Here is a 27,998-nt window from a genome sequence, read left to right on the forward strand (position 1 = left end):
GCTATGATTTCTCATTTTGTCAAATTAACAAAGCATAAAGCTGCCAGGTGCTCAAAACACAAGAAAAATAAAGTAAAAGAATGAACCAAACTTTATTAGCACTGAAACTATTACTGTAATACATGGAAATTATTTTATTCCAACTGTTTTTGTGTCTTTTTCTTTGAAATCTGATGTATGCCTGTAAAGAAGTCAAAGTTTATATTCCTAAGTATGATAAATAAAGATAATAAATGAAAAACATTTATAGTGTTACACAAATTAGATGCTGTGTGCTCGTCTCAACAAGATAAATATATAAAGTTCTGTTACTGTGAGAAAATAAACTCATTCACAGATAAACAGACGGACTTAAGTCATTCTAACCACTGACCAATCACAGGAACTGGCTCCTGTATGTAAGTGTTCCGTGCTCTGAACGCCTGTTGTGCCCTGTGACAGTGTAAATACACGCAGCTCGCTGTAAACGCAGACAAGCCGAGGCAGAATCAGCTGTAACGTGACATCAGCCAGTCTGACGAACTTGCAGGGTCTTGTCTCGTAATGGTTTTTTTCCTCCATCAGATTGTATCCGTCTGCTTTGCCGCTGAGATATTTCACTCCTTTGTGCAAAAGTCACGTCTTTGTTCGTGGGCAGTTCACTGAGACTGAAGCACATTAACACTTGTAGCACAAAGCAGCACGTCACGGGCTGATGAACTGTCTGGGTACAGTCGCAGAGACGTGGGAACAAGGTGAGCAAACGTTAGAAACTTGTTGCTTTGAATGAGAGCTGATGTGTTTGGAGGCTGGGAAACAGGACAGCGGTGTATTTAGAGATAAAATGATTAGTTGATTAACAAATGATTTTTCATGCCAAAATAGTGAAAATCATTCAGTTTGCATCTTCTTCAACGTGAGGATTTGCTGCTTTTCTTTGACATAAATGATCGGAAACAGAATCATTTCGGATTTTAGATTTTGGATTGTTTGGTGGACAAATCAGGACATTAAAGAGATCATTTTGGGCTCTGGGAAGTTTTGATGAGCATTTTATAACTATTTTTGGACATTTTTTGGTTTAAATTTAAATTGATTAACTGATAATAAAGCCAGGTGTGTGACGTGTGATTGTGGGTTAGCACGTGTTGTGCACCACCGGTAATTATTGTCTGTTATGGTTCATCATCACTGACGATGATGGTGTGGAATAAAGAACAGCTGCTCATGGTCATATTGGACCTTCTGGAAATCATTTCTAATTATAAAACGCACACAGTAAAAGTCCATTCAGTTTGACTGTAGCAGAGGTTTGTAATTAAATGCTGAAATATTTGTACTTTTTATTATATCTTTTATGGCTGCCAGTGTTTTGTTGTGGTGACATTTAAGGCTTTTCCTCCATCTGAGTTTGGGGTTTATTTAAACGTGCTGCTGAGCAGAGAACAGTTTTTCACACGAAGTCTCTGTCGTTGACACTGCAGCAGGATGTTTGGTCTGCCGTGACCTCTGACCTCTGTCCTACATGTAAACTTCACCTCTTCTTCAACTCGACCTTCGATTAACTTTCACCACAGAACTGAAGCAGCCTTCGCGTTTCGTCGTCTTAGCTAACGTCCTCTTGTTTTTGTCCTCCCCACTGTGCAACATGAGAGTACTCAACTTATTTCAGTTGGCTTTACTGTCTTTCTGCGAGATCCTGCAGCACGTTGGCCGTGTCCTCCTGCAGACAGGGAGACAGACCTGTCTCCCTCTCACTCTCTCTCTCTCTGTCTATTACTCTCTCTCTCTTTGACCCAGCTGCAGAACAAATCCTGGCTTTCCTCACAGCTGTATTAGCCTGCTCTGCTCTACACAACTGCTCCACATTCTGAGACACAGCGACAACACGACGCACACACACACTTACAGTATCATCACACAGCGACACACACACACCTCTCCTGGAGCTCCTGCAGAACCAGAGGAGGAGGAAAGAGAGCGGAAGAATTTGGCCTCAAGTCCTGCAACCGCCTTCAAACTGCTGGTAAAGTAGAGTTAATGTCTGTCTGTCTGTCTGCCTGTCTGACTTCAGCTCCTCCCCTCTCCTCGTCTGTCTGTCTGTCTGTCCTGCGATGATGTAAACAGTCGTTTGATTTGCTGTAGATAATCTTCTTCACAGACCCAAAAGACAAGAAAAACGAGGGAATCAGATTCTTCAAGCTTTGAGATAAATGTTCACGTCTGTTCTCTTCCTGGTTACGATGCACTCCCCAGCTCTCCCCTCAGCTCACCAATGATGTTCTGTTGTGTTTCAGAACATCAAAATGAGCTAAGAGGACATCTGGAGATTTGGGAGTGCTAAAACTAAACCAGGCAGACCGTCTTTATTCAGGTTTTGCCATCTGTGCAAAAAAAAAAAACTGGTTCCTGGTAATTTCTCAGTAATTATCACAATAATAGCGTTAAAAAACTTAAAATGAAGTCATTCAACAGTATGACTTCCACAAGGCTTAGGTAGTGAGCACATTTAGCAAAGCAAAGCCAAAATGTACTGAGTCAGCGGGTTTATCAGTTTGCACTCCAAGCATATGATTGTTGGGTCAGATTCACTGTGACGAAGAGCTCTGCACGAGCCTAAAACTGAGACCTGAAGCTGATCCACGCCTGTGCCCATGAGACATGAAGCTGAGTGCTACTGACAAGCATGAGACATGAATCCGACCCAAGACCTGAAGCTTTATGTAAGACAGTGCCATTGGATGCAGTCAGAAAACACACGTAAGCCTGTTGTGATAAGCCTGTTAATGATATCAACTTATCTTACAATATATGGACTTGACCTCTTGACCATCTCAGCTCACCTGTTGTGTTTACATGCGTGTTTGTTTAAGAATCTCACCAACATGATGCCAGAAAAAAAACAGCAGGATTTTCCCTGCGTCGTTAGACAGAGGTGCGTCAAACATCGTAGAACAAAAAAAAAAAAAAAAAAAAAAAACCTATGCTGACACACGGTTTGCTGTCATTTCTGGTGGCGCTGCACACACACACACACATACAATACACACAGTGACAGTGAACCAGGTGAAGTGATGATAGCGTGTTACTTGAGGCTAATAGGTGTTTTTCCTGACGACTGCATAAATCCAGCCTGGAGGTTTGGATGAGTAAGTCCAAATGGACTTGGTTTAACAGCCGCTCTGCAGAGCTCTGCTGTGGAGACACTCTGTGTTTAGGTTGAATGAGACAGGCGAGCGCATTAATGTGAACAAACCGGTGTGTTAACTTTGTTTAAAAACCGTGGCAGTGAATATTATTTATGATATCATATATGCTTTCACATATTCTAATGTCTTAATATTCTTAGTATGTAAGAGTTAATTGCTCTTTGAAAAGGTGTACTTGCAACATTATACTATTACATTATCATTATATCAGTGGCATAAAATGGTCCTGAAATACCAATAATCATATCATCAGTAATATCGCTTATTGTAATTATGTCTGGGACGATATATCGTCCGACAAAAGACACGACAGACCGAAAAGCAAGGCAGGAACGTAACATCAACTGTCTCTGGTTCTGCTTTTCCTTCCACTGTCCAGCACTCGCTTTTCGAGAACAACATGCCAGTTACCGCCATTTTTCTAATACTACCATCACTACTACTCTCAGAGGGAGCTGTGTCCACAGGTACCTTAGTGTTAAAAAAAAGCACCTTAAACTGCCAGCTTTTAAAGGACTCGTGACAGAAACTCTATGTGAGAAGACGCAGATGCTGGAGAAACTGAAGCTAAACTACATGTAACCATGTGGAGCTTGACGTAGACGTGATGCTGGTGGAGTTGTGGATGGAGGACGACTATTTCATAACAACTACAGATCAGTGTGGAGTTAAACTTCAGTCACATCTTTAGTGTGGAAAATAAAAGTCACACACTGGCTAAAAGTGGAGTTTTGGAACTTTTTTGTAATGAAAACCAAAACAAACATGTCTCAAGGAAGTGAGTGGAGTTACAAAAAGACATCCACGAGAAACTTTAACTATTTAAGTCAAGTTAATAAGTGAAATAATAAGTGAGGGCAGCAAACAGAAGCAGCAGAAGAAACTTAAGCTTTAAATGCTGCCTGGGTTTCATTAAACTACACACAAACACAGCCTCCAGGTTATTTTTATCCTCCGCTGTTCAGCTGGAAGTCTCTCCGTCTGAGCCTGCTCATCCAGAAACTGAACTGCTGAATATTTTCCATTTCTCTCCCCTCCCTCCTGTTACTTTCCTCTGTCTCAGCACTCATGGATCTCTCTCTCTCTCTCTTTCTGTGTCTCCCGACCAGCATTGAATTCTGGTTTCCTATTGGCCGGTGCTGAGCTGAGGTGGGACAGTCAGGGCTGGCTGTCTGTGTGTTCAGACCTCCAGTTTGTGGAGCTGCAGACTTTGTTTTCATCCAAAAGAAAATGTGAAGCGATTAATGTGGAGAGAGTGCGGGCAGATGTCATGGATAAAGGAGACCCACCTACCATGACCTCTAATAAGGACACTGCAGCTCGGGAAAAACCTCACGGGGGCTGTAGTTTTTGAATGCTAACAAGTTCATCATCATTAACCTTGTTAAAAACATGAAGGGTTCTGATCTAGCTGCTGTAGATAATCATTTATCTTAAGGCATCAGTCACACTTGTCAGTTATCACGTCTTGATAAAATCCAGATTCACTTACACTTCAGCTGTGGCTACATGCAAATCAGCCCAGAGGGTGGTGGTAATGCACCTAAAACGCCCAAAAACACTAGAAGAAGAAAACCTATGTAAACTGTGTACTTTTGTATGTTAAGTTTCAACAATAGCAGTTAAATTATGTCGCTAACATCCATCCATCACCTGACACAAGCTCATAGATGGATGGACAAAAGTTGACTTGTCTGGACAGACGCTCACTCATGCTGCTCCTTCACCCACATGATCAGTGCTGTGCTTTCATTAAGGGTTTTATGTGCTAATTCAAAATGCAAACAAATTCCTAATAAATCAGTGGAAGTCTCTTGCACTTGCAGACGCTCAGAGTTGGGTTGTTGTTAATGTTAGGAGTTGGATTGCACCAGTTTTTAATTAAAAGCTAATATCAGCATCATCAAGCACGGTTATTACAATGTGATGAGAATTACAGTTGTGCTCATAACTTTACATACCCTGGAAGAATTTATAAGACGTGTACCATTCTTTCAATTTCAACTATAAGGCATCACAGAACAGCACGATCGATAAACTAAGCATAGCAATAAAGCGTACCCTTCGTTCCTAATAGTGTGTTGCCCTCTTCAGCATCAGTGCTAGCTTGCAGTCTTTTGTGGCGACTTGAGTTGTGGATGAGGCCCTTTATTTTCTCAGGTGGCAAACTGCTCATTCTTCTTGGCAAAAAGCCTCCTGCTCCCGTAAATTCTTGGGTTGTCTTGCGTGAATGGCACATTTGAGCTCTCCCAGTGGTGGCTCGGTGATGGCTCAGTGATGTTGAGGTCTGAAGACTGCGATGGCCACTCCAGACCCTCCACTTTTCTCTGCTGTAGCCACTGAAGGGTGGACTCATGCGGGAAAGTCAAAGTGTGTTCCATGTGCAGCTTCTGGACTGATGAATGCAAATCGTCCTCCAACATTTTCTGATAACACACTGTCTAAATGTTTCCATCGGTTCTGACTAAATTCCCTGTGCCGCTGCAGCTCACACACCCACTCATCTCACCTCATCCACCTCCACGCTTCACAGTAGGGATGGAGTATTTTTCATCATAGGCCTCATACACTCCTCTCTAAACATAATTTTTATGTTTGTGACCATAAAATTCAATTTTAGTCGTGTCACTCTAAATGACTTTGTTCCAGAAGTTTTGAGGCTTGTCTACGTGCAGTTCGGCTTATTCTAGGCAGGCTGCTTTATGATGTTGGCAAAGGAATGGCTCTTTTCTGGCAACTCAACCGTGCAGTTGATTGTTGTTTTGTTTGCTTATTATGCATCTCGAAGCAGCCACACTGCTTTTTAGCAGAGCAGCCTGTATTTTAGCTGAAGTGGGTTCTGGATTTTTCTTTGCATCCCGACCAGTTTTCCTGGCAGTTGTGGTTGAAGTCTCTGTCAGTCTACCTGACCGGGTCTTGGTAACAACAGAACCCCTAATTTTCCACTTCTTTATCAGAGTGTAAACACTACTGATTGGCATTTTCAAATCTCTGGATATGTTTTTTATTTCGCTTTCCTGATTTTTAAAGCTCCGTTGCTTTCCCTGTGGCTCAGTATCCAGCAAACTCAGCGCAGCCCTGGGTGAAATGTGCAGGGGTCTCTCAAGAGCCAATTAAACCTGTCTGTGTCAGTGTGTTATCAAGCCAAAGATTCATGCTAATGTAAACATTTGATCAGGCCATTTGGGTGACTTCAGTTATCACTATTATTTAAAAATGGCACACACAGTGATGTCACAATAAAAGGCTTCATCTGACCACTAGTCCTAAATGAAGGTTTCCTGCATGATCACACATGTTTTTTTCATGCCAGGGATATGTACATTTATGTGCACAACTGTATTTCTTTATTTCATTTAAATGTCTGAAAGCTGAATCAGGACCTGACATAGGATCCAGGATAAGTTGGAAATGTGCTCACAGAGCGAAACTTAATAATAATAGTTAACTGAGGCCTTGTCTTTCTGTTGGGATATTTTTGGAGAGCAGCTTTTATTCTGACTGTAACAGAGGCGCTACATGTGGAGACACACATGCTGCATTCATGTTATTTCTCTATATTGAACAATACAGAAACAAAACAAAAATCAGATAATGTTGTAGCAGCCTAACTGCCCTACAGTATTATCATAAAACTGGTTTATCCACAGGAGCAGAAACCTCTCTGGGTTTTCTCTCTCAGATGTTTTGCAAAAGTCCGTAAAACCAGCAGAGACAAGAAGCAAAAATAACAGTAAAAATAACACACATAAAAAATAGCAACCACAGATGAGCTGTGTGCAGCTGCTGTGACTCGCCTTGCAGAAATATCAACTCTTATGTGGACAGATTTCTTTGATTAACATGACAAATGTTAAAGCTGCCTTAACTTTTTGGCCACACGAGGGCAGGAGAACACAGCATCTCGTGCTAATATCTCCTTATAAAATAGTTATGGCTAACAGCTGTCTTTTTCTAGATCCAGCTGACCCAAAGCAACATTTTCATCCCACTGGAGCCCCGTTTGTGTATATCTGATGATTGTTGAGTCAAATATCTTTAGCTAGTTAGGTGCTAAATGTTCCGCTATGGTGAAATGCCTAGAAAAACTTATGGGAAACAAGTCAGCAGTAAATGGACAATGAATGTTTTTCAGTCCTTCAGACTAACCGAACTAAATGCCCCAAGCTTGTTTGGGCACCATCACAACAAATCAGAGGCTCCTATGGTTCAACAACAACTCCCATCGTGCACTGGGACACAGCTACAGCACACTGTTATTGAGACCAATATAGAGAATTAGTTCAATCTTTTCCATTCAGAGGGGGAATCAGACAGAAGGCAAAGTATCAGGTGTGTAAAGGTGTGTGTTAGCATCAGATCACTGCTTTAATAATGACAGGACTGCTGAGTTTAGACTAGTCATTACACACACACTCACACACACACAGGGAACCAGCTATTAGGCCCCCAGCAGAGGGGTATATGAGGGCCTGCAGCAGCACTGACAGCTCTTTTGTCTGAGAAGCTGCTGCAGGTAAAAACCTCTGTTTTTCTTCTATTTGTCTGCAGGAGGAGGAAGAACATACAGCCGTATGTTTGGTTTTAGCTCCTTGTCTCTGCATTTTAAATTCTTAAATCTCAAAGAAATCTGAGGAAGAGGAGTCCATGGAAAATTCTAAGAAGAAAAGCAAACATGAAAAAACAATCTTTTCTCCTCAGGATTTTATGCCTTTTTGAGAGTTGACAGGAATTGAGGAAAGAGAGAGACGGGGAACAACAGGAAATAAAGGTCTCCGGTTGGGCTCAAACACTGGACATAACGGTTCAGAGTCAGCACCTTAAACCCCATCGTTTCTGAGCATTTGATTTCCAACCATGGCGCTGGGAAAATTAACTGTTTAATATTGTCATTTTGTCTCTGGTATATCTCATCAACTGCATGTGATATACAATTTGTTTGTTGCACTGAATGTTGAAAACTGTATGGCTGCTTGTGTTTAAATTACATTTAATGTTTGAGAACTATCATTATCTAAACAGGAAATGTGCCGACACTAGTATTAAAACTTTCAACCAATACCCAGCCATAGTGATGACCCCTGTGGAGGTAAAGGTTTCTGTGAGACAACCTGAACCTGCTCTGTGCTGCTCTGCAGGGATGAGGTGGTGGCTAGTGGTGGCCAGTCTGTGGCTGCTAGTGGCCCTGACCATCCCGGACACCCAGGCCAGGAACAGACCTCGCAACCAGGACGGAGGGAGCCACCGGGGGAAAAGGAAGCGGGACGGACATGGTAAGACTTTGCGTCTTGTTAGCCATTGTGCAGCTAGTTGAAAGGATTGTTATTGGTTTCACCTCTTCATCCAGTACAGACAGATGCAGGCTTAGCTCAAAGGCTGGATGGAGGAGAAAATGCTAGCCTAGCTAGCAAATAAATAAATAAATAAATCACCTTATTAAAACTTTATGGCTGTCTGATTTAAATTCTGCATCTTGTGTATTGAACTGGGGTGGAAATAGAAATAGAAAAAGGAGACAATGCGGTTTTAGCAGCAGTTCGTGTTGAGCGACTTGTTGGCACTTCTCATCTCAACATATATGGGTTTTCAGGTTTGAGCTCTGTTCTTACACCATCTTATGTTTCTCTGGTCACCATCATTCAAAGTACAGTCTTGTTTTCTGATGTAAAAACCTTCGACAACACCACAGCAACCACCAGTTACATACACTATACCTACAAGAGAACATCTTGGACCCGAGCTGTTTCTGTTATACAGTGTAAAATTCACCCAGAATCTATTTGTGCTGAAAATGTCTTTTTATTTGCCACTGATTCAGCCCTTTTGGCTCAGAATGGGAATACATTAAAGTCAGTCTCCAGTGAGGAATTCAGTAAGTTCATGAACCTGCTCACACAAGTTGATGCACCTTCTTTTTAGCTGAAAACCTGGAACAAAATATCTGTAAACTGATAATGAGACTGTTCTGAGAATCCAGTGGCTCTGAATCACGCTGTCTGTTTGTAGATACATGTAGATGACAACTGATATGACTATGCGCTGCAGGTCATGGGCGGGGGAGAGCGGGGCGCTCTAGACCTCTGAAGATCAGACTTGTTCCTGGTCCCAGCATCCCAATGGAGCTCGGACAAAACCAAGAAAAGACTCTGTTTGTGGAGTCCTACAAGAACCTACAAGAACAACACTCCAGCTACAACGTTATCCCAGGTCAGTGAGGCTAAAAACACAGCCGTAAACCAGGTGAGGGAGACCAAAAACTAAGATTTAACCTTGGTAAGTGAGACCAGTAACTCAGCCCAGTGAGACCAGTGACTCAGCTTTAATCCAAGGTAGTGAGACCAGTATTCATCCTGATGAGACCAGTAACTACTAGAGATGCTCTTATCAGGTTTTCGAGGGTTGATAACAATTAATATGTAATGCCACTAGAATCACCTGATCTGATAAAGACCAGCTTAAAGACCATCACCTTGCCATTTCTCTTTGAATCATCCCAGAGCATCTTGAATTTCAGATGATTTATACACCTGCTAAAACTGACAACCTGGAGATACAACCTGGACACAGTTTGGTTTGTCATTTATCCATCTGTCCTCATCTGAGAAATGAGTCACATTACGTTCTGTTGGTTTTTGCGATCACATTAGGGGACAAGAGGCCATGTGGCACAAAAGCTCTGGGCATAATATGATTGTGACATGTTGTTGTATGTGGGAATTGCTATTGTTTCTGCAGATCTTTGCGGCGAGGGGTGTTATGGATAGCACGCCTCCCAAATAGAGCTGAAACTATTTATTATTTTCATTCATATTTTGTCCAGTTTATCCTTAAATCTATAAAATAGCGGCGATAGCCTCCACAACTTCTATCCAAGGTGACATCTTAAAAAAACTGTCCAAACTCTGTCAAACATTTGAATTACAGTTATATTTAAAACAGAAAAAAATCAGTCAGTCAATGTACTGGGAAAGTTGGAACCCCATAATAACTATAATAACTGTTTATCAAAGCTACTGCAGATATATTTTTTATTGACAGACTAATCAACTAGTCAACAATGGTTTCTGCTCCTCTACCAAATATAATGAAGTACTCTGCAGCGCGCTGGATCAAACAAGCAGATCGATCCAACTTCAACAGTTTGAAATGGAACAATGAAATTAAAGTGGACATATTAGCGTTATACCCAAAGTATAAAAGAAAACAACTGTGTGAAAGTCATTTATACAAGTGCAAGTTCATGGTCTGTAACAGAGTAGGCAAACCTTGTTCTTAGTATTGCCAAATGCCTTTTTCTATGCTGAAGCAGGTTTTGATCACTTGGTGCCCCAACTAGCTGCTTAAGAGGAGCGAGGAGTGACTGTCAATGACAGTATAACACAGAGCAGTCGGTTTTTCAAAATCTGTGAGTCACAGTAACCATGAGAGGTCATAAATACAGTCAAAAATGTGCACAAAACATACGATATATTAACATAGCTTAGATTTAAATGGTGCACTAGCTGGCGCCATGTCTGTGCAGCAAGTTTGACCAGCTTTCATAAACAATTCAATATGTCTCAGTGTTGTATGTTTATGTGTAAACCAGCATGAAAACAGGCAGAAAACCTTTAAGTGGTATATTACATAATAGAGTTTTCTCACCAATAAAATGTCAATACAATAAATAAAACCTTCCACTGAATGAAAACAGGACATTTTAATCAAACAGGATATATGAGTGCAGTGAGAGAGCAGCTCAGCTCTGAGGCTTCATCTTGTTTCCATAATGAAGCTGCCTGTTATTACTGCTCGGTAATTTAATGACAAATCATCACATTCCAGCGTTAACAGAAGGGAAAACCATATGTGGGAAAAGAGCTTGTCAGAAAGTAAGTCCTGAAAAATCCCACACAGAGATGAGGACAGAGCCTCCAAAGAAGAACCTCAAAGCCCCGTAGAAGCCCCTAAGCTCAAAACAATCAGAATTAGTCAGAATTATGTAATTAGAAGGGAAGGTGGTGTTGGTGGCAGCCTGTTGTTGCTGCAGGGGGATTTTCTTTTCATGTAGATTTGATCCATTTGGCTCTGTTTTTGCTGTTGTGTGGAATTTGAGAGCATGCCTCTGTGATCAGACAAGCAGATTAAACTTAATGTAATGAAACAACAACCGAACTGCAGTTTACAGAAAAAGAAAGTTACACATCAGATCATCTTTATAAATGTCCCAGGGTACTTCAGTTTGAGAGTTCACTCCTGATGTTTGACAAGATAATCTGAATCTGAATCTCATGGATCTAAATCCTTCTTCTGGAGCTTTCAACCTTATCTTGCAGAGTGACAGGTGATTACATATGCAGGGTGATCATAACCCCCTGCAAATCACTCTGTGTTTCCATCATCTAGGCCTATCTAAATATTGTGAAGGAGAAAGAAATACCTATTTTCATCATTGTTTCCAAAAGCAATTACAGTATCAGAGCTCAGTTAAGCTTAAAAACATTGTTGTTGTTGTTTGCCCAAAATTATGCCATTTACTTTTAGGTTATATTATCTAATGTGCACAAGATAATAAAAAGCACTCTTGGGAGTCATTTGTTTTGCAGAGCCCGGGATGACATCTTCAAATGTCTTGTTTTGCCAGACCAGCAGCCCCAAACCCCAAGATTTAATGGTGATGTAAAATGAAGAAAGGCTGAGTCCTCACATCAGAGAAGCAGGAAACAAAGAATGATTGTTGTTTTGCTTGAAAAATGATGAACTGATTGCCAAACAATGAAGTGACAACAGTTTTGATAATCGGCGAATCAACTAATTGTTTCACTGGTAGTAAAAACACACGAAACTATGCACAGAACACCAGAGAACGAGGGTGCTGCAGCAGGGGCTGACGGTTGCTGTATTATCTGAACCAAACCCTGCAATTTACTAAACAATCAAGAAAGAAAAGAAAAGCTCTAAAGTATGTGTGCTCCAGCAGAGATGACAGGGTGACAGTCTCACTGCTCACAGTAAAGAGGACAGAGATAGGAGAGACAGTATTTAAGAGAAATAACCTGAGCCTCTTAACTACCTGTGTTTCTATGGATGAAACAAAGAGCATACCATTAGAAAGGATAGATGACAGGCAGGACAGACTTAAAATAGACCCAAACAGCCTCTTCCTGCTGTATCATAGTGGTTTACGGTCTTTTCTACTGACTCACTGCCAGTCACAGCCTTGACCTGTCCCAGGTCTGATGTTGAAAGATGGAGTTAATGCAGAGGGAGGAGTGGAAACGCTACAAATCACTGCTTTGTCTGGTTCTGATGGTAAAGTACAGGCTTTAGATTTGACTATACACACACAGCAATTACTGCACCAGGGTCTGCTGTTGCTGCGGAGGAGGAGGGTAACAAGGGTCAGCATGTTCGGCTAAAGGTGTGACCCAGAGATTGCTGCTTTGAATCTTGGTTTTCTCAAAGCAGCCAGGGGACGTCCATGTTACCAAATGACGAAGATGCATACCATGCCGCCCACAACATCCCCAGCTTTATTTTTTTTGCATGTCTTACACACCCCCCGAAACATCATCTGGGGGAAAGAAATGCAGCCAGAAATGATCAGCTGTTTATTTGTCCAGTTTAACTATTCACTAAATGTGCAGATCAAACAGAACTCCAAACAATACTTGGCCATCTTCACAAAACTGAAGCAGTCAGACTAAGATGCAGGAGCAATCATTGGTTATTTCCTTGTTGAAGCACAACTACAGCAGGGCTACTGTAGATCTATATGAAGGTCTTTGTGTTTCAGATTTCATCCACACACTGGCCTCCACTGCTAATATTACTGATGTTAAACTCTTGCATTCAAGCTTATAGACTGAATTAGAAGATTTATCTTGCAAACTGATAACTGACGCAAATCAATAATTTCCAAATGACATTAACTCCGTTCATATTCCCCTCAGAGTGTCACTGTGTGACCTGTTAACAAAGGTTTTGAACTACAGTGACGACTGAGCTGACTGTAATGTGTCTGTGTTGTTTCAGGTAAGCAGGGCCAGTGTCTGTACCAGGGCATGACCATGTTCGACCAGGCTGTCTGGTCTCCAAAGCCCTGTGTGACTTGTCTGTGTACCGGAGGGCGGGTGGTTTGTGACAGGATCACCTGTCCCATAATGCATTGCCATTTCCCCTTCACCCCCGCTGGGGAGTGCTGCCCCGTCTGCATGGAGCCAGGTAGAAACACAACATGTGGCAACGCCATGGTCCAACATCAAGAGGCAACAGAGGTGGCCAATGTTTCTGACTACGCGAAAACACGACCAAATTCACTATATACAGTCTGAATTTTGAGCGTTACCCCTGAAAACATGTGCTTATGAGCCTTCAGATGAGTCTTGAATTGAATGTAAAAGTCTAATGGGGTGGACAGTGATCCAACCCACATTGTTTCTCAATGGAATCATATTTGGATTTCCTGTAAAATTCAGCAGTCGGAACAGTTTTATATTAATTAGGCTGATGTTTAAATAGTTTACTCGTCTCCTGGAATAAATGAAAAGAAACAGTTTCCATCTCTGTGGCCTCAGCATGTTGCTTCCTTTTTCCATCATGGCTTTAAAAAATGTGTTTAGCACATTTCGGGTCAGATCAACACACATGTTGTGACAGTTTTAACATGTCTGTATGTTGTGAGATAACACATGTTGCTTTAAACATGTTCAGGGTTGGTTTCACCTTACTGTCAATTCAATCTCACCAAAATAAAGATTGGATGTACAGAGCAAAATTACTGTGAGATGTGTGCACTTGCTGGAGGCAGAAAACAAACCAGAGTGAGTGGGAGTTTACGTCAAGATCACCATAAAGAGTTGTTTTGTGCCATAAACCGGAGAAATGACAAAAGTAATGGTTGGAAATTGCTCAATATCCCAAGAAGAAAGCCCCCATTCTAGCACAGAGTGGATAATAGTTATTAACATCTAGTAAACTATCTACCACCTTATTAAAATCCAGGGCTCTGACCTTGGATTTTAATAAGATAGCTTTGTACCAAAACAGGTGAGGAAGAAACAGCTGTTTTATGGCCAGACAAAACAAGTCATACTGTTACTCTTTAATGTTTCAGTGTGGGACTTGCTGACAGCTGATGGAGGCGGCTCACTGAAGGCTTCGGATGGAAAATGCATTATGTTTTCATAGAAAAACATCTCAAACGGGTGTGCAGAGTTTCTTATACACTGCAGTCATCTGGTCTTCTGAGTTTTTGCGCTAAGACATCTGGCATAATTTAATCGCAAACAGCAGGAATTTAATTTAATTTCTCACTACCTGTTTTACACACAGATCTACCTCCAACAATAATTTTAGCAGTTCCATATAACCAAAACGGTTTCTTTAATAGTGAAAATGTTCACATAGAAACCATCATGACAATGAGTTTTCTACTTCCTTGCTGTGCATGCATCCTTTACTGTAAACAGGAAACCTGCCTATACAACCTCTGTTAAACTGCAGTAGTTGAACTGACAGTAACTAAGTCATTGCTCTGTCATACAACGCATAGTCACTATGTGAATGTATGGAGGTGAAGCAGGAGAAAAGCTCTCAAAGTCATTTTGTCTATGACTTTTAACTGTGTGTAGATGAGTATAACATTAACCTGATAGCAGCAACCATAGAAACATGTACGTATTTGTACACTGTGTATAAACTCTGAGTCTGTATGGATGGAGTTAACTGTAAAGAGTACAAAACACTAAAAGCTGTTTTATACTCAAAAGAAAAGTGTTGGTCCATCAAGTGGCACTGAGGTATTAAGTGCTGGGAGGCATCCTCCACCTTACACTTTCCTCATGTCATCTCCATAGTAACCAGCATTAGCATTAGTCTGGTTCCAGACCTCTGAATGTCCCGTCACATCACTGATTTGTTCAGCTAGTCTTTTGTCTTAGTAAGAACAAAATGTGGCAAATCAATGAAATCGACCACCAGTAATGCACGTCTATGAGTCAGTGACCGTCCGATATCTTACAGTGAAAAGATACTGTCAGTAATATTTTCTGGGGTTTATGCCTATAAACCAGCATAAAGTGCAAGTGAGCTAAAGTTAAAAACATAAAAGGCAAACTTTACGTGGTCAAACAAGTTCAGTTCAATGGGATCTGGTACAGACTGGTCTATAGCAGCAGGCTGCTCTGTAGCTAGCTAACAAGCTGGCCTTGTACCCATTTGTCTGGGCAAATGTGGGTTTGTCTCTCTGTCTGCAACACTAACACACAGCCGTCTCTGTCTGTCCACCTCCTGTCTGTATGTCCAACTATCATCCTGTCTGTCTGTCCTCGCCAACTTCCCTCTTCATCCTGTTCAATTCTCTTTTGGTTTTCTTTCTTTACTTTTTCTTTCCATCTTGTCTACTCTTATTTCTATTCCATTCCCTTCTTTCCTTCTTTCTATACTGTCACTCTTATCTTTCCTCTTGACTACCTTCCGGCCCCTGATTGGCTGCCCACACACCACCCTACACCCACCCAAGACCCTGACCGCAGCCTTGAACTTTCTGGTGACTCCCCAGTTCCAAATGAGCCAGGCAAGACCGTGAACCCACTGACCCAGGAGGAGATCCAGCGAATCCTCTGGCGGGAGGAAGAGGAGCACCTTGAGGAGGAGGAGCGCCTGAGGAAGAAGGACGAGGCGAGGAAAAAGAGGAGAAAGCAGAGGAAGGAGCAGGCAGAGAGACAAAGAAAAATAGTGGAGGAGAGGAGGAGGGAAGAGGAGGAGGCGCTGAGGCTGCAGGTGGAGAAAGAGGAGGAGGAGTGGAAGAGGCAGATGGAGGAGCTGGAGAGGAGGAGACAGGAGGAGGAGGAAGACAGAAGGCAGAAGGAGGCAGCAGAGAGAGAAGCAAGGGAGAGGGAAAGGAAACTAGAGGAAGAAAGGAGGAGGCAGGAGGAGATCTTGAGGGAAGAACTACTGGCTTTTGTGGAGGAGGAGGAAGAGGAACAGCTGGAGCAGGTAGAGGAGCGACAGGAAGAGGAGGAGGAAGAAGTATGGCTGAGAGGAGACGTGTTTCAGATGCCCCCAAAAGAACCTGAGGAACCAGACCTCCTCCCAGCTCCGATCCCAAGACCCCCTGCTGCGACAGAGGATGAGCTGAAGGAGACAGAAGCAGCGGTGGAGGAGGCAGAAGAGGTGGAGGAGGAAGAGAAAGAGAGGGAGGTGGTGGTGGTGGTAGTGAACAGAGGAGGCCTCCCTCCAGGCTGCACAATCTCTGACGTCACTATGACATGTGAGAACGCCAAACTCATCTACTTTCCTCCTCTGGCCATACCTGAGCTCAGATCTCTCAGTCTGGAGGGTAAGTCAACACCAGGACAACACAAGGAGAGAGCAGAGCCAGAGAGAGCTCCATGCAACCTGAACGACCTTTAACTAGTTAAAACATACGTTTACAGTGTGAGGGCTAGCATCTTAGCTAATCTGAATCCAGTTTCAGACCCAACATTTATGCATAAGTTTAAAATAACAAAAACCCAAACATTTGGTTGAAATTAGTAATAATTAAATTCTGATTAGGTGCAGCCAGCTCAATTTATTTTCATTAGCTACTTGCTTCAAATACTGGGGGCCCTAATTCAAAACTATTAAGTTGCTTAAAGGATAAGCCTAGAATGATCCTATATTTTCCTTATTATGAACAAATCTCATGAAAAGACCAAAACCAACCATGTGTTTGTTTATGAAAACAATTGAGAGACACATAGAGGCACACAGAAATTCACTGCAGTTACTGCCAATTTTCCTCCTCTGAGTGTTAACTGACTGAAGCTCTTCTGACCTGCAGGCAACAACATCAGCAGCATCCCAGCAGAAGCCTTCAATGGCATCCCCAACCTGGAATGGATCAACCTGAAGAAAAACAAACTCACCTCTGCCAGTATTGATGCTAAAGCCTTTAGAGTAAGATATACAACACTGATTCCAAAAAAGCTGGGACGCTGTGCAAAATATCAATAAAACAGAATGTCATTATCCTAATCCTGTTTGACATATACTCAGTTAAAAACAGTACAATGATAATATATTTAATGTTTTAACTTCACTGATTTTTGTAAATATGTGCTTATTCTGAATTTAATGCAGCAGATCCAAAAACACCTGTATGGAACATTCCACAGGTAAACAGGTTGATTGGTAACAGGTGATAGCATCATGGTTGGGTACAAAAGGGGCATCCTCGAAAGGCTCAGTCGTTCACAAATGAGGATGGAGTAAGGTTCACCACTTTGTACAACACATGAATTATGACATTGTATTATAATACATTTGTAGTACATATTACTACATGGGCTCAGGGAACGCTTTGTAAAACCGTTGTTGGTGAACACAGTTTGTTTGCAAATGACTGCATTGTTTTTATTTATGTTTTACACGGCGTCCCAACTTTTTTGGAATCGGAGTTGGAAAAGCCAAATTTTTCCAACTTTCCTTTCGAGGCTTTAAGAAATTGTGATGATGATTTCAGTGACCGTCCCCGACAACAACCACAGTCTAAGGGCAGGCGTGTAAAACAGACATACTGATCATCTAAAGTAATGCAATCAACTAGACAGAAAATAAATATGAGAATTTAAGTGATGTAATGGTGCAAATGATCTCAAAGACTGATATATATATCACACACAGCAACAAGACCAATAATGAAGACTGCAGGAATCAGCAAGTGTTTTTAACACTTTTAAGACTTCAATGTGACCTGAAAGTGAATTTTAACAGGCAGACAGAATCTGTGTATCTGGAATTAACTGACATTAAATATTTGTGGTATGAAAGGGGTGCAGTGAACTTTGCACAAATCACCATGAAATGCTTCCCAGCATCACAGGTACCTGTGTGTGTGTGTGTGTGTGTGTGTGTGTGTGTCAGGGTCTGAAGATGCTAAGGCGTCTGTATTTGGACGGGAACCTTCTAGACGCTGTGCCCTCTGACCTTCCCCCCACCCTACAGGAGCTGAAGATCAGTGAGAACAGACTGAGAGGAATCCATGAAAACAGCTTCCAAGGTACTGTCGCAGTATCCCATAATACCTCCACACTGACATCAGCTTTAATGTCACATCTGTCAGTCATTTACATGTGATAACAACCCACCAGGCTGCCAACTAGCTGTCTGAAAAAGTATTCTCCTTGGTTGGAAGGAAAACCTTTATGGAATAGGTTGGACATGCCTGACCTAGATTGTTTATAAACACACCACTCGGTTGGCCCTTCTGAACTGTAGTACAGTTCACTCAATCTTTGCAAACATCAACTGATTAGTGCGTCTTTCTGCAGGAAACCCACTTTGGCTGAGTGCAGACAGAGCAGCATGCAGAGACATTAACCAGACAACACTACTCCCTAGTGTTTCATTTTGTAGTTTGGCCAACACACTGAGATAATGTTAATTAGCTACAGTTGAAGAAAGCTGGAGGAATTGCTTTGTTTTTCTCGAAGGAGAAACTCATGGCTGCATTACTCTGGGTGTGCACCTCATGGTTCTGCAAAAAGTCTGTTTTAACTTTGACCTTTGGTTGGACAGCCCAACTTTGTGCTGTGTGCTACTTTTTGATAAACTCTGTTTCACAGTAACGGCTGACTATAATACTGCGACAGATATTTCTCTGTCGCACTGATTCTGTGACAAATGTCCAGCTGAGGGACACTGATATTTATCTACTTTCTATGTTAAAGATCTGAGCAGCCTGGTGATTCTGGAGTTGGAGGGAAATCTGCTGAGTGAGGGGAATGTAGATCCTCTGGCCTTCGCTCCCCTCATCCAGCTCTCCTACCTCCGACTGGGCAGGAACCACTTCCGCACCGTACCACAGGGCCTTCCCATGTCATTGCTGGTATGAAGCAGTACTGCTACATCTCTCTGGCTCTCACTCCTTCATTCACCACATGAGGATACCTCACAGAACAACACTTTGACTTTCCTCATAAAATTCCAGGCTGCAGTGCGCTCAACTGATTTAAAAAATCTTGTCCAGCTGCTGCTTTGGTGTGATGGTGCCAACAGAAAACTGATCTAGGTGAAACTAGTCATGATGGCTCAATCCACAAGGGTTCACTGAGGCCATCCATTCCATCATCATCATCACCGTCATTCCAACAGAAGCAAAAAGCTTTTTGCAGCTGATAAAGACTGCTTATCATTTCAAGGTGTTGGACAATCAATGAAAGTGAAACCTGAGTAATCTGGAGGCTCTGACCAAACTGCCTTTTTGGACATCAATTGGCAGAAAAACAGTGACACATGAGAAGTTCAATAAATATATGTATTAATAATACTACTAGCAACATACTGTTTTTAATGAATCAGGCTTCAGTCCATTATCAGATGCCTTCTGAGCAGCCAGTGAGGAGTCAGTGAGGAATTTAGGTTTGCTGATGCATCAGTATTTTCTTTTTGGCTCTCATGTTTAAAGCTTCTCCACTGAGTAAACTCTGCTTCTACCTGTGGGAAACCACTCCACCCATCTTGTAATTACGGCCTCTGGTTAACCACAAACACTGGAGAACACCAGCTCTATGCTGTTGCTGTAAATCCACCTTAAAAACCAACTTCATGTCATGACCTTGGAGAGTTCCTACACACTACCTGCAAAACCAAGACAGCACACATGTTCTTCCTCAGTTTAACATTTAACATTTGCTCTTTTTTAAGTAGCTCTGGGATTCCAGGTTTTATCAGACACTTTCTCCTTCATATAGTCAAGGGTGATTATGATCATGATATTAAGGATGATGTAGAGTAACTAAGCAGATGCCCAGAATGTGTCAGTATGTGTCTGGTGTTCATCCCCCAGTCTGTCTTTTGATTAGGTTGTCAGTTTTAACAAAGACAGGTAGAAGAAATGTGAATTTCGTTTTGGGGTGGATTATGCGTTTATCACCAGAAACAATGCCAACAAACCACAGACTTGTCTGCCAAAATCTCTGAACCAAAAGCACTCAGTTAACACAACTGTGAAATGGCAAACTTGTAACACTCCCACTGTTGCTTTCATTAAAATCTAAAAACGTATGACACTGGGATCCTTTTGTTCTACTCTGACACTAAATTCCAGTTATTGTCCATGACTTTCCACTGAACAAAACATTTTCCTTTCCGACCGTGATGGTGTCAAGCATTTGGCTTCTTTTCTTCTGCTCTGCCTATTGTTTAGGAGCTGTACTTGGAGAACAACCTGATTGAGGAAATCTCAGAGACAGTTTTCAATCAGACCCAAAATCTGAACGTGGTGTCTCTGAGACACAACAGGCTGGACGAGACCAGGATTGCCCCGATGGCCTGGATCAACCACAGGTCCGACAAAAACAGCATTGTCATTGTAACCCACGATTGTCCAGGGTCACAGGAATTTACCACATCTGTTACCAATACAGATGTTATCACAGTCATCAGTACAGCAGGAAAGAAAGTACAAAACAATATATTTTATACAATGGAGGCACAATGGACTGACTGAAATGCACATGAGTTTGGTTGAATATCTGCAGTGATAAACACTCCTACAGCATGAGTCATTGTTTTGGCTTGGTCTGGATCTGCACTCAGAGACTGTTTGAGTGCTGTGGGGAGAAGGACTTGCCTTCCAGTCAGCTTTTGTCTCGTTATACTAATTGACAGATTTGGATGAGAGACAACAACTAATGTACAGCCAAAACTTTCTTGGTAAAAGTCACGTTCTAGAGTGTCTGTTCCACGCATGCAAGCAGTAGAGATAAATTGACTATTTTGACAGCAGATGTTTGTGTCACAGGGCGTACTGAAACGAGGAGGTCACATGCTGAATCTAATGTCCTACACCTACTGTTACACCCCTAATTAGCACCTAATCTGATGTATTACTGTGTGTTTTAAAGAGTAAAGAAACACTGTCTTCGTCACTATATTGAAAAATCCACAGTGGATGGTTTCTAATTTTTGTTCAGTTTTTCTTCGATCAGCTGTTACGGAGGACAATCAAACTCTTATGCTATCCTTTCTCCCCTCATCTTCCTACTCTGCAGAAATCTGGAGTCCATCGACCTTTCACATAATCACCTTTACCTGGTTCCGTCCTACCTACCCAGATCTCTGGTCCACCTAGTGCTGGTGGGAAACAACATAGAGAGGATACCTGGTAGGTAGATGGGAGGGGCTTAACTGTAGGCAGATTGGCAAGATATCTTAAAAAGTTTTGGGCCCTCCAAACATTTTTAAATTTAAATTCTGTGAAACAAAGAGAAATCCATGACCCTGTCCCAAGCAACAGCTGATAGACAGAACACTTACAGTGACATAACACAGCTTTCAGTAAGTATTCATTTTCTCTGGTTCTGCTTTTGTTTCCACCGCTCTGTGCCTGCTGGGATGGGCCCCTGGGCACTGCTTAGAAAGTTAACTGATTGGTTCAGCTAAAATGTCACATCACAAGAACGATGACTACTACAAGCACAGCAGTAATTACCGTTTTACTACTGCAACTGTACAAAGACAACCAATACTAAAGAACAACATCAGAGAATGCCAGTTAGGCTACTACCGTCTCCAAGTAGTTAACCAGAGAAGGCCATTCAGAGAAAGTGTGAGTCAGAAGATTGAAGATGATGATTTCTCAACATCAGACAGAAATGGAGGAATATTACACAGTCAAACAGCACAGGAACAATTAAAAATGTCAAACAAGATTACAGGAAAATAAAAATAAAAAATTACAATGTGTGCAGCGCAGCAATGCAAAAAACTACAAAGTGGGTGGACACCGTGGACACAGTTTCAAACATTTGCCCTGCTTGTGCCAGCCCCAAGGGGACCTGGATTCTCTGTCAGATATTGTATCTCATATTCAGGTAGATCCGATCAGATTAGATTAGATTAGATTAGCCTTTAATGTCTCTCTGAGGGAAAAGAACACAGCAGAATGCACAATGTAAATGTAGCAGAAAATCAGACACAATATTATGCTTCAATTTCGGACTTCATTCACCTACCAATCAGACCTTCAAAATAACACTTTAAATTTTATTGACATAATAATTAAACAATTAGCAAAAAACTGTAGCCATAGTAGTAAATGCAAAAATTCCTATCCACATCCATGGTAAAACTGTTTCTGTGCAACACCTCCACAGGTTACGTTTTTGCCCACATGGACCCTGGTTTGGAGTACCTCTACCTCTCCTACAACAAACTGGATGGGGAGGGAATCGAACCCGAGTCGTTTTTCGGCTCTTACAACTCCATGGTGGAGCTGTGTCTGGATCACAACCAGCTGATCACTGTGCCGTCTGGCATCAACGAGATGACCAACTTACACTTCCTCAGGCTCAACAATAACAAGCTCAGGTATGAAGTCACCAACCACAAACAATCAAATATTGGAGTCTATTCAAAGTTTTTAAGACTTTGTGGGAATATATTGAGAAACTGACTTTAAAACAGAACTATGAATAATTCATCATAAAATGAATGATCTTACTGATTTTACTGTTACGTAATATCTTTTAGTAGAAAAACATTCAATGTTTTTTGAGGTAGAGAAAACATGGAGGCCTGGAGATCTGATTAAGACACTTTGTTGGACTGCCTGCATACTTATCATAGACAGATTTTATGCTCCATTTCGTTCACACTTCACAGCCGCCTTCTATACTAGCAGTGTGTACTGATTTGGCCAAAATGTAGCATGTAGTGCAGGATGCAGACACATCTGCAGTATGCCAAAAATACCACAATGTCGTACTGATTCTTCTTCTGAAAACTGATAACGAATTGAAGAAGCACTGGCTAGCTAGCCGGTCGGTCCCACTCACAGACCCCGCTCACCCCACACTCACACAGACCACTGCATCCAACACAGCAGACCTCAGCAACAATGGCAGAAGAAAGCCAGGCTCACAACTGAAAGATATTTTTCATTTTCCTACCGCTGTTAGTCTGTGATTACATTCAATTTTTTATGTATTTTATTGAACTTGTGAGGCTCTTGCCAAGGGGGAAATATTCACAGTATGACCAAACCCAGCATGGGCAGTAACAGGAACAGAAATACCATCAATCAACAAGTTTTATAAAAAGGCTCCCAGTTTGATTGAAGCCAGGAAAACAAGGGTAATGTTATGCTTCAAAAGCAGCAGAAATACCAGGAAGACTAATTCCAAGTGTTACATTTGCAGTGAAGTAATGCAACAAAACCTTGGTTGATCCAGTTTCTTCCAAACGTTTGACAGGCATTACCCATCTCTTACGTAAATGTTCATCCTTCAGAAAATCGTGAAAATCCACATTATAATTTCCATTTTTTCAGAATATAAGGGAAAGCTACATGGTAGTTCTGGTTTGTCAGTAGCTGTATTATTGTTTACTTCAGCAAAACCGGAAACTGGCTAAGCTTGGATTAGACATACTGCAAATAAATCGATTTAACAGTTTCATACTTCATACTACTATGAAAAACAGTCAGTAGTATGTAGTAGGCGGTTCTGAATACAGCCTTAGCATAAACAATACTTTGCTACTGAACTGTAAGCTGCAATTTTAGCACGTCAAGTAACTGCAGCAGCTGCAGCTGAACAGTTTGGTTTGGAGGTGTCTTCAAGTTTTTGTAAGTTAATAATGTGTGAACTCACAGCAAGCACAAGCCAAAAAAATCCACGTTCTGCATGTAGTTTTCCTTTGGTCTCTTTGTAGGTCACCAGCCCATCACAGGGGATCTATAAATCAGAACTTGAAGCATATTCTCAGAATTTCTGCTACTGATAATAACATTGTACAAAGCAAGTGTCTGAGGATAGAGGGTGTCATGCTGCACAGACCTTTGAAGAACATTTCTGATGTTGAGCTATATTAGTTATGGTTTGACTTGACCAAGTTAATTGCTGGGATCTGGAAATGTACCATACTGTATTCATAAATCTCAGCATTTAGCAGTGCAATATTGTGACTGATAGAAATGATTGCAAAAACTATAGAAATACGACCCATGTTGCAATTGTTCAGTTATCAATTGACATAATTGGCAGTAGTAGAAAATGAAGATTTTCTTCCTCAAAATACACACATGAAGTAAAAATATTGACTTTGCCGTCAATTTAGAAGAAACCTCCAGCAGAAAACAATAAAACCAGGTGCTTAAAGACAAGGCTGAAGGGAAAAAAAGACCAACAACAGACCAGAGCCTCACCAGATGACTGACTCATTCATCGCAGCCAGCCAGACAATATTAAAGCTTAAAGTTCACTGGACGGAGAGTTGTCCTGACAACAAGGAACAAAACAAGCTGATTCATATTTCCACCTGAGAGTCACCCTGAATCACCTCATTACTCGCTCACAGGTCCATGCATGGTACACTCTGTTGTCCAGGTAGTAGCATGGGTTTATATAAAAGTAACATTACAAATTAAACACTGCACCGTGCTCCATCTTCACTGCCAAATGGCTGAAATACCTGGTGGGAAACTGTAACCAGCCACCAAACAAATACTACTGATTACTTTAACATATGTGGGATAGTACAAACAAACCAATAACCTACAGTACATAAGATGAAATACCAAAGAATAAAAACTTACATAACTCAACTTAATTTGGGGCTCCCAAATTAAAAGACAGATTAAAAAGAACGGTCTTGAAATTCTTTTTAAAAATAAAAATGCCACTCTTTTCCTGTGGGAAACATCAGGAACTTCTAAAAGAAAGCAGCGAAAGACAGTTCTAGAGTTCTACTTCAAACAAACATTGAAAAGCAATCACACACATAGGAAGGTATTAGGTTATGTAACGCTGCATAAACAAGTGAGATGGCTTTAAAATGTGTTCTAAAAAACAAGGGTAGCCAGTGATATATTGCAAGCAGTTAGGAATTGTTTAATGTTCTGCTTAAAAAGAGGACTTTCTAAAAAGAGGATTGGAGATCAGAATTTAAGTGTCATTCGGATTTAAAGAGGTCTCAGTTTGGTGATGCTCTTAAGAACTATGTTTTTATTATCTTAATAAAGCCACAAAATTTGCATCCAAGTCTAAAATCATTACCAGGTCTGTAACTTGTGTCTTAATCTGTGTGGACAGACAACTTTGAGCCAAACTCTCTGCCTGTTTCCTGTCATACAAGTAGAATTTCTGTCTTTTGCTCAGTTAGTTTTAAAGAATAAGCAATAGGAAGATATGCAATTGTGTATAATCTGTATAACAGTACGTATAAAACACACATAACATTTGACACTACGATGACTGATAGTGTTGAATGCCTTCTTGAGGAGCTCCAAGTGTCTGTGACACAAAATCAGCGAGACTGAATAAACATGTTGTTCCTCACAAGCTCTACACCAGAGACACTATAAATGCTGTGTTTTCCAGGAGTATCCCAGACGACGGCATCTGTGACCCGAACCACAGCGGAGACGCCACTCTGGTGGCCCTGAGGCTGGAGAACAACTACATCGACCCCCAGAAGGTCTCACCAACAGCCTTTTCCTGTGTACGCTCCTCCTCCAGCGTGATCTTAAAACCCCAGAAAACCAAGTGACCTGAGCACGGAACAAAAGACGCTAAAAGACGCTTGTTTAAACCATCAGAAACACAAGGGCCTAGATTTTTTTTAATTAATGTGCCAAAAGATCTCAAAATCTAAGATTAATTTTCCCTCACACTCCTCTGATGCTATATGTTATTGAAATTACACCCAAAATAATAGAAAAAAGGCTCTCCCATGTCTGATGTACAGGTTGAACATGGAAAAAAAGGGAACTGTCAAAACTCAGTTATTGCTGATGTAATTTTCCTTATGGGAATGTACTGTCCTGTCATATCCTTGGACTGAACCCTTACGAGCAAAACATTTTCTTCTTCTCTGGCCCTGATACACAGTTTTAGGTCTGGTAAGATGTTTTGCACTGCTGCCTGGCCCAACTTAAACCGGTGTGAAGGTGACAGAACACCTTCAGACTTCAAAATCAAACACATCTGTCTGCTTTAGAAAATGTTAAACTCTCTAAAATGGAAAGAATTCCTACACCATACACAGTAAAATGAAAACGCTAATAAAGAAATGGAAAGAATTCGATGAAGTGAGGCCGCAAACCCACCACATTATTTTTAACAACCTCGCTACCTTCATGTTCCATTTCTCAGCCGTTTCTCCCAATGCCTTCTTTCATTCCAACATGGAAAGGGCTCTTAGCAGTGAGATCACGTGTGACACATCATTCGAGCTCTTTGTGTTGAAGATTAAGAGCAGGTTGAAGGATGAAGTAAAAGTGAGTGCTTTGGAGAGTTGATCCCTCTGACCAGATAAAGAGAAAGAAAATGTATGCATGTCTGCCCGTTTCCTCCATCTTTTACATCCTTAATCGCCACTCAAGTGGATAGAGGCAGGACAGTAACTTTCTCTGCTGCAGTTAAACTGGATTTATTCTTGATGTAAGGGGTTAATGAGGGTCTCTCTGTATGGCATAGGCTTTAGTACAGCATCACTTTTTTACCTGTTGATGGCCCCACAACAATAAACGCATGTATCATACATGATCAGGCCACGCTGTGCTTTAATCATACTCCCCACAGTAAAGGTTTCACCTCACTTTCTGATATCAGGTGACAGTGGGTCACACAGAGTCAGGTTACTTCTATTTCACTTAGTCTCATTGTTGAATACAAGGCTATGTCCGTGTAGTTGGCATGTTTATGTGGCTTCATTAATTGTTGAGTAGGAATCATGGTTAGCAGAGGGTTTGCTATAGAGTTTTTACAGCTATGTGGATTATGTGGTCTGAGGAAACACAATTCTTGGGACAACCCTCTAATAAATGCGTTTGACCCTAAGGTCTCTGCAAGATCTCTCCTCAAGTAGAGCAAAGTTAAGATGTGGGAGGAAAGACTGTCTCCAGAAATATTTTCCCTCCTCTAAATTCCCATTTCAGTTTTTCTTTTAAACGATGTGCTCGATGTTCCTGAAAACAGAAACATTATTTAACATACAGGTCTATGTTTATGCCTCAGCTATCAACCTGTGTAACTGTAGTGTAATGTATAAATAAGTCAACATCAGCACTGACCACAGAAAAGAAGGCTTCTGCAGCTCGGGAGAGAAATCCTTTATGTATGAGATGATGTGGATGCTCTTACAGTACGTCTAGACTGCACCATTGCTTCAAATAACATTGACTAGAGGTACAGCACAGCATGCCCAAAAATGTAAGTTTAAGTTACTAAGCCACTCTAGTTAGAAATTACTAAACTAGTTAAGAATTACAAATCACTTTTTTCCAAAAAAAACTGTATCTGAACATTTGAACTGCCCTTCACTTTGCTCTTGGCTGGCCAACGTGCATAAATTATATGACAATATGTTGTGTGAACAATCATATTTTTTAGTTTAACACATGTTACAGTGCAAAATTCAAATAAACTTCACTATGTTCCCACTACCTAACCGATGAAGTCTCGCCTACATTCACTACTCTATATGGACAAAAACACTTTCTTAAAGTAGAATTATGGCAACGAGAGCACTTGTAGTTGTTGTGTTCATTATGTTACAGAGTGCAGCCATAAGAACTTTAGTATAAAGCAATACAGCATCCTTGTGGCTGCGAGGGTCTGTAAGGGCTCCTGCGACATACATTTCATCATTAACTGCATATATGCTCCTTCTTTTTGCTGAAAAGTCCATTTTGATACCTAGTGTGTCTGAGTGGAACATACAAAAACCCAAACTATACGCACTTTTTGAGGCTGAAAACAGATACTGATGCATGAGTCTTAAAAAAAATCTGATAACAATATATCTGCCGATGTTAATTTTTAAAATATAAACAAATAA

At 41.2% G+C, this 27,998-nt stretch overlaps 2 protein-coding genes across 4 annotated transcripts in view; one reads left to right on the plus strand and one right to left on the minus strand.

Annotated features, from left to right (window-relative positions):
- Window positions 1-27,998, minus strand: part of LOC121620225 (centromere protein P) — a 95,177-nt gene that overhangs the window by 3,435 nt on the left and 63,744 nt on the right. The gene's annotated exons all lie outside the window — the stretch shown is intronic.
- ecm2 (extracellular matrix protein 2, female organ and adipocyte specific) lies at window positions 597-27,981 on the plus strand. Of its 2 annotated transcripts, XM_041956155.1 has the most exons (13): window positions 597-734; window positions 1,780-2,005; window positions 8,327-8,461; window positions 9,234-9,395; window positions 13,203-13,391; window positions 15,691-16,509; window positions 16,996-17,111; window positions 18,078-18,213; window positions 18,884-19,041; window positions 20,362-20,501; window positions 21,209-21,321; window positions 22,313-22,526; window positions 25,538-27,980. In XM_041956155.1, exons 3-13 carry the CDS (start codon window positions 8,329-8,331, stop codon window positions 25,704-25,706), a joined length of 2,349 nt encoding a protein of 782 aa, XP_041812089.1. In that variant the 5' UTR covers window positions 597-734; window positions 1,780-2,005; window positions 8,327-8,328; the 3' UTR covers window positions 25,707-27,980. The 2 variants fall into 2 exon arrangements, with proteins under 2 accessions (XP_041812089.1, XP_041812084.1); XM_041956150.1 differs by lacking the exon at window positions 1,780-2,005 and having other exon boundaries at window positions 631-734; window positions 25,538-27,981.

The sequence above is a fragment of the Chelmon rostratus genome, chromosome 2 (genome assembly GCF_017976325.1).
Source record: "Chelmon rostratus isolate fCheRos1 chromosome 2, fCheRos1.pri, whole genome shotgun sequence".
Lineage (NCBI taxonomy): Eukaryota > Metazoa > Chordata > Actinopteri > Chaetodontiformes > Chaetodontidae > Chelmon > Chelmon rostratus.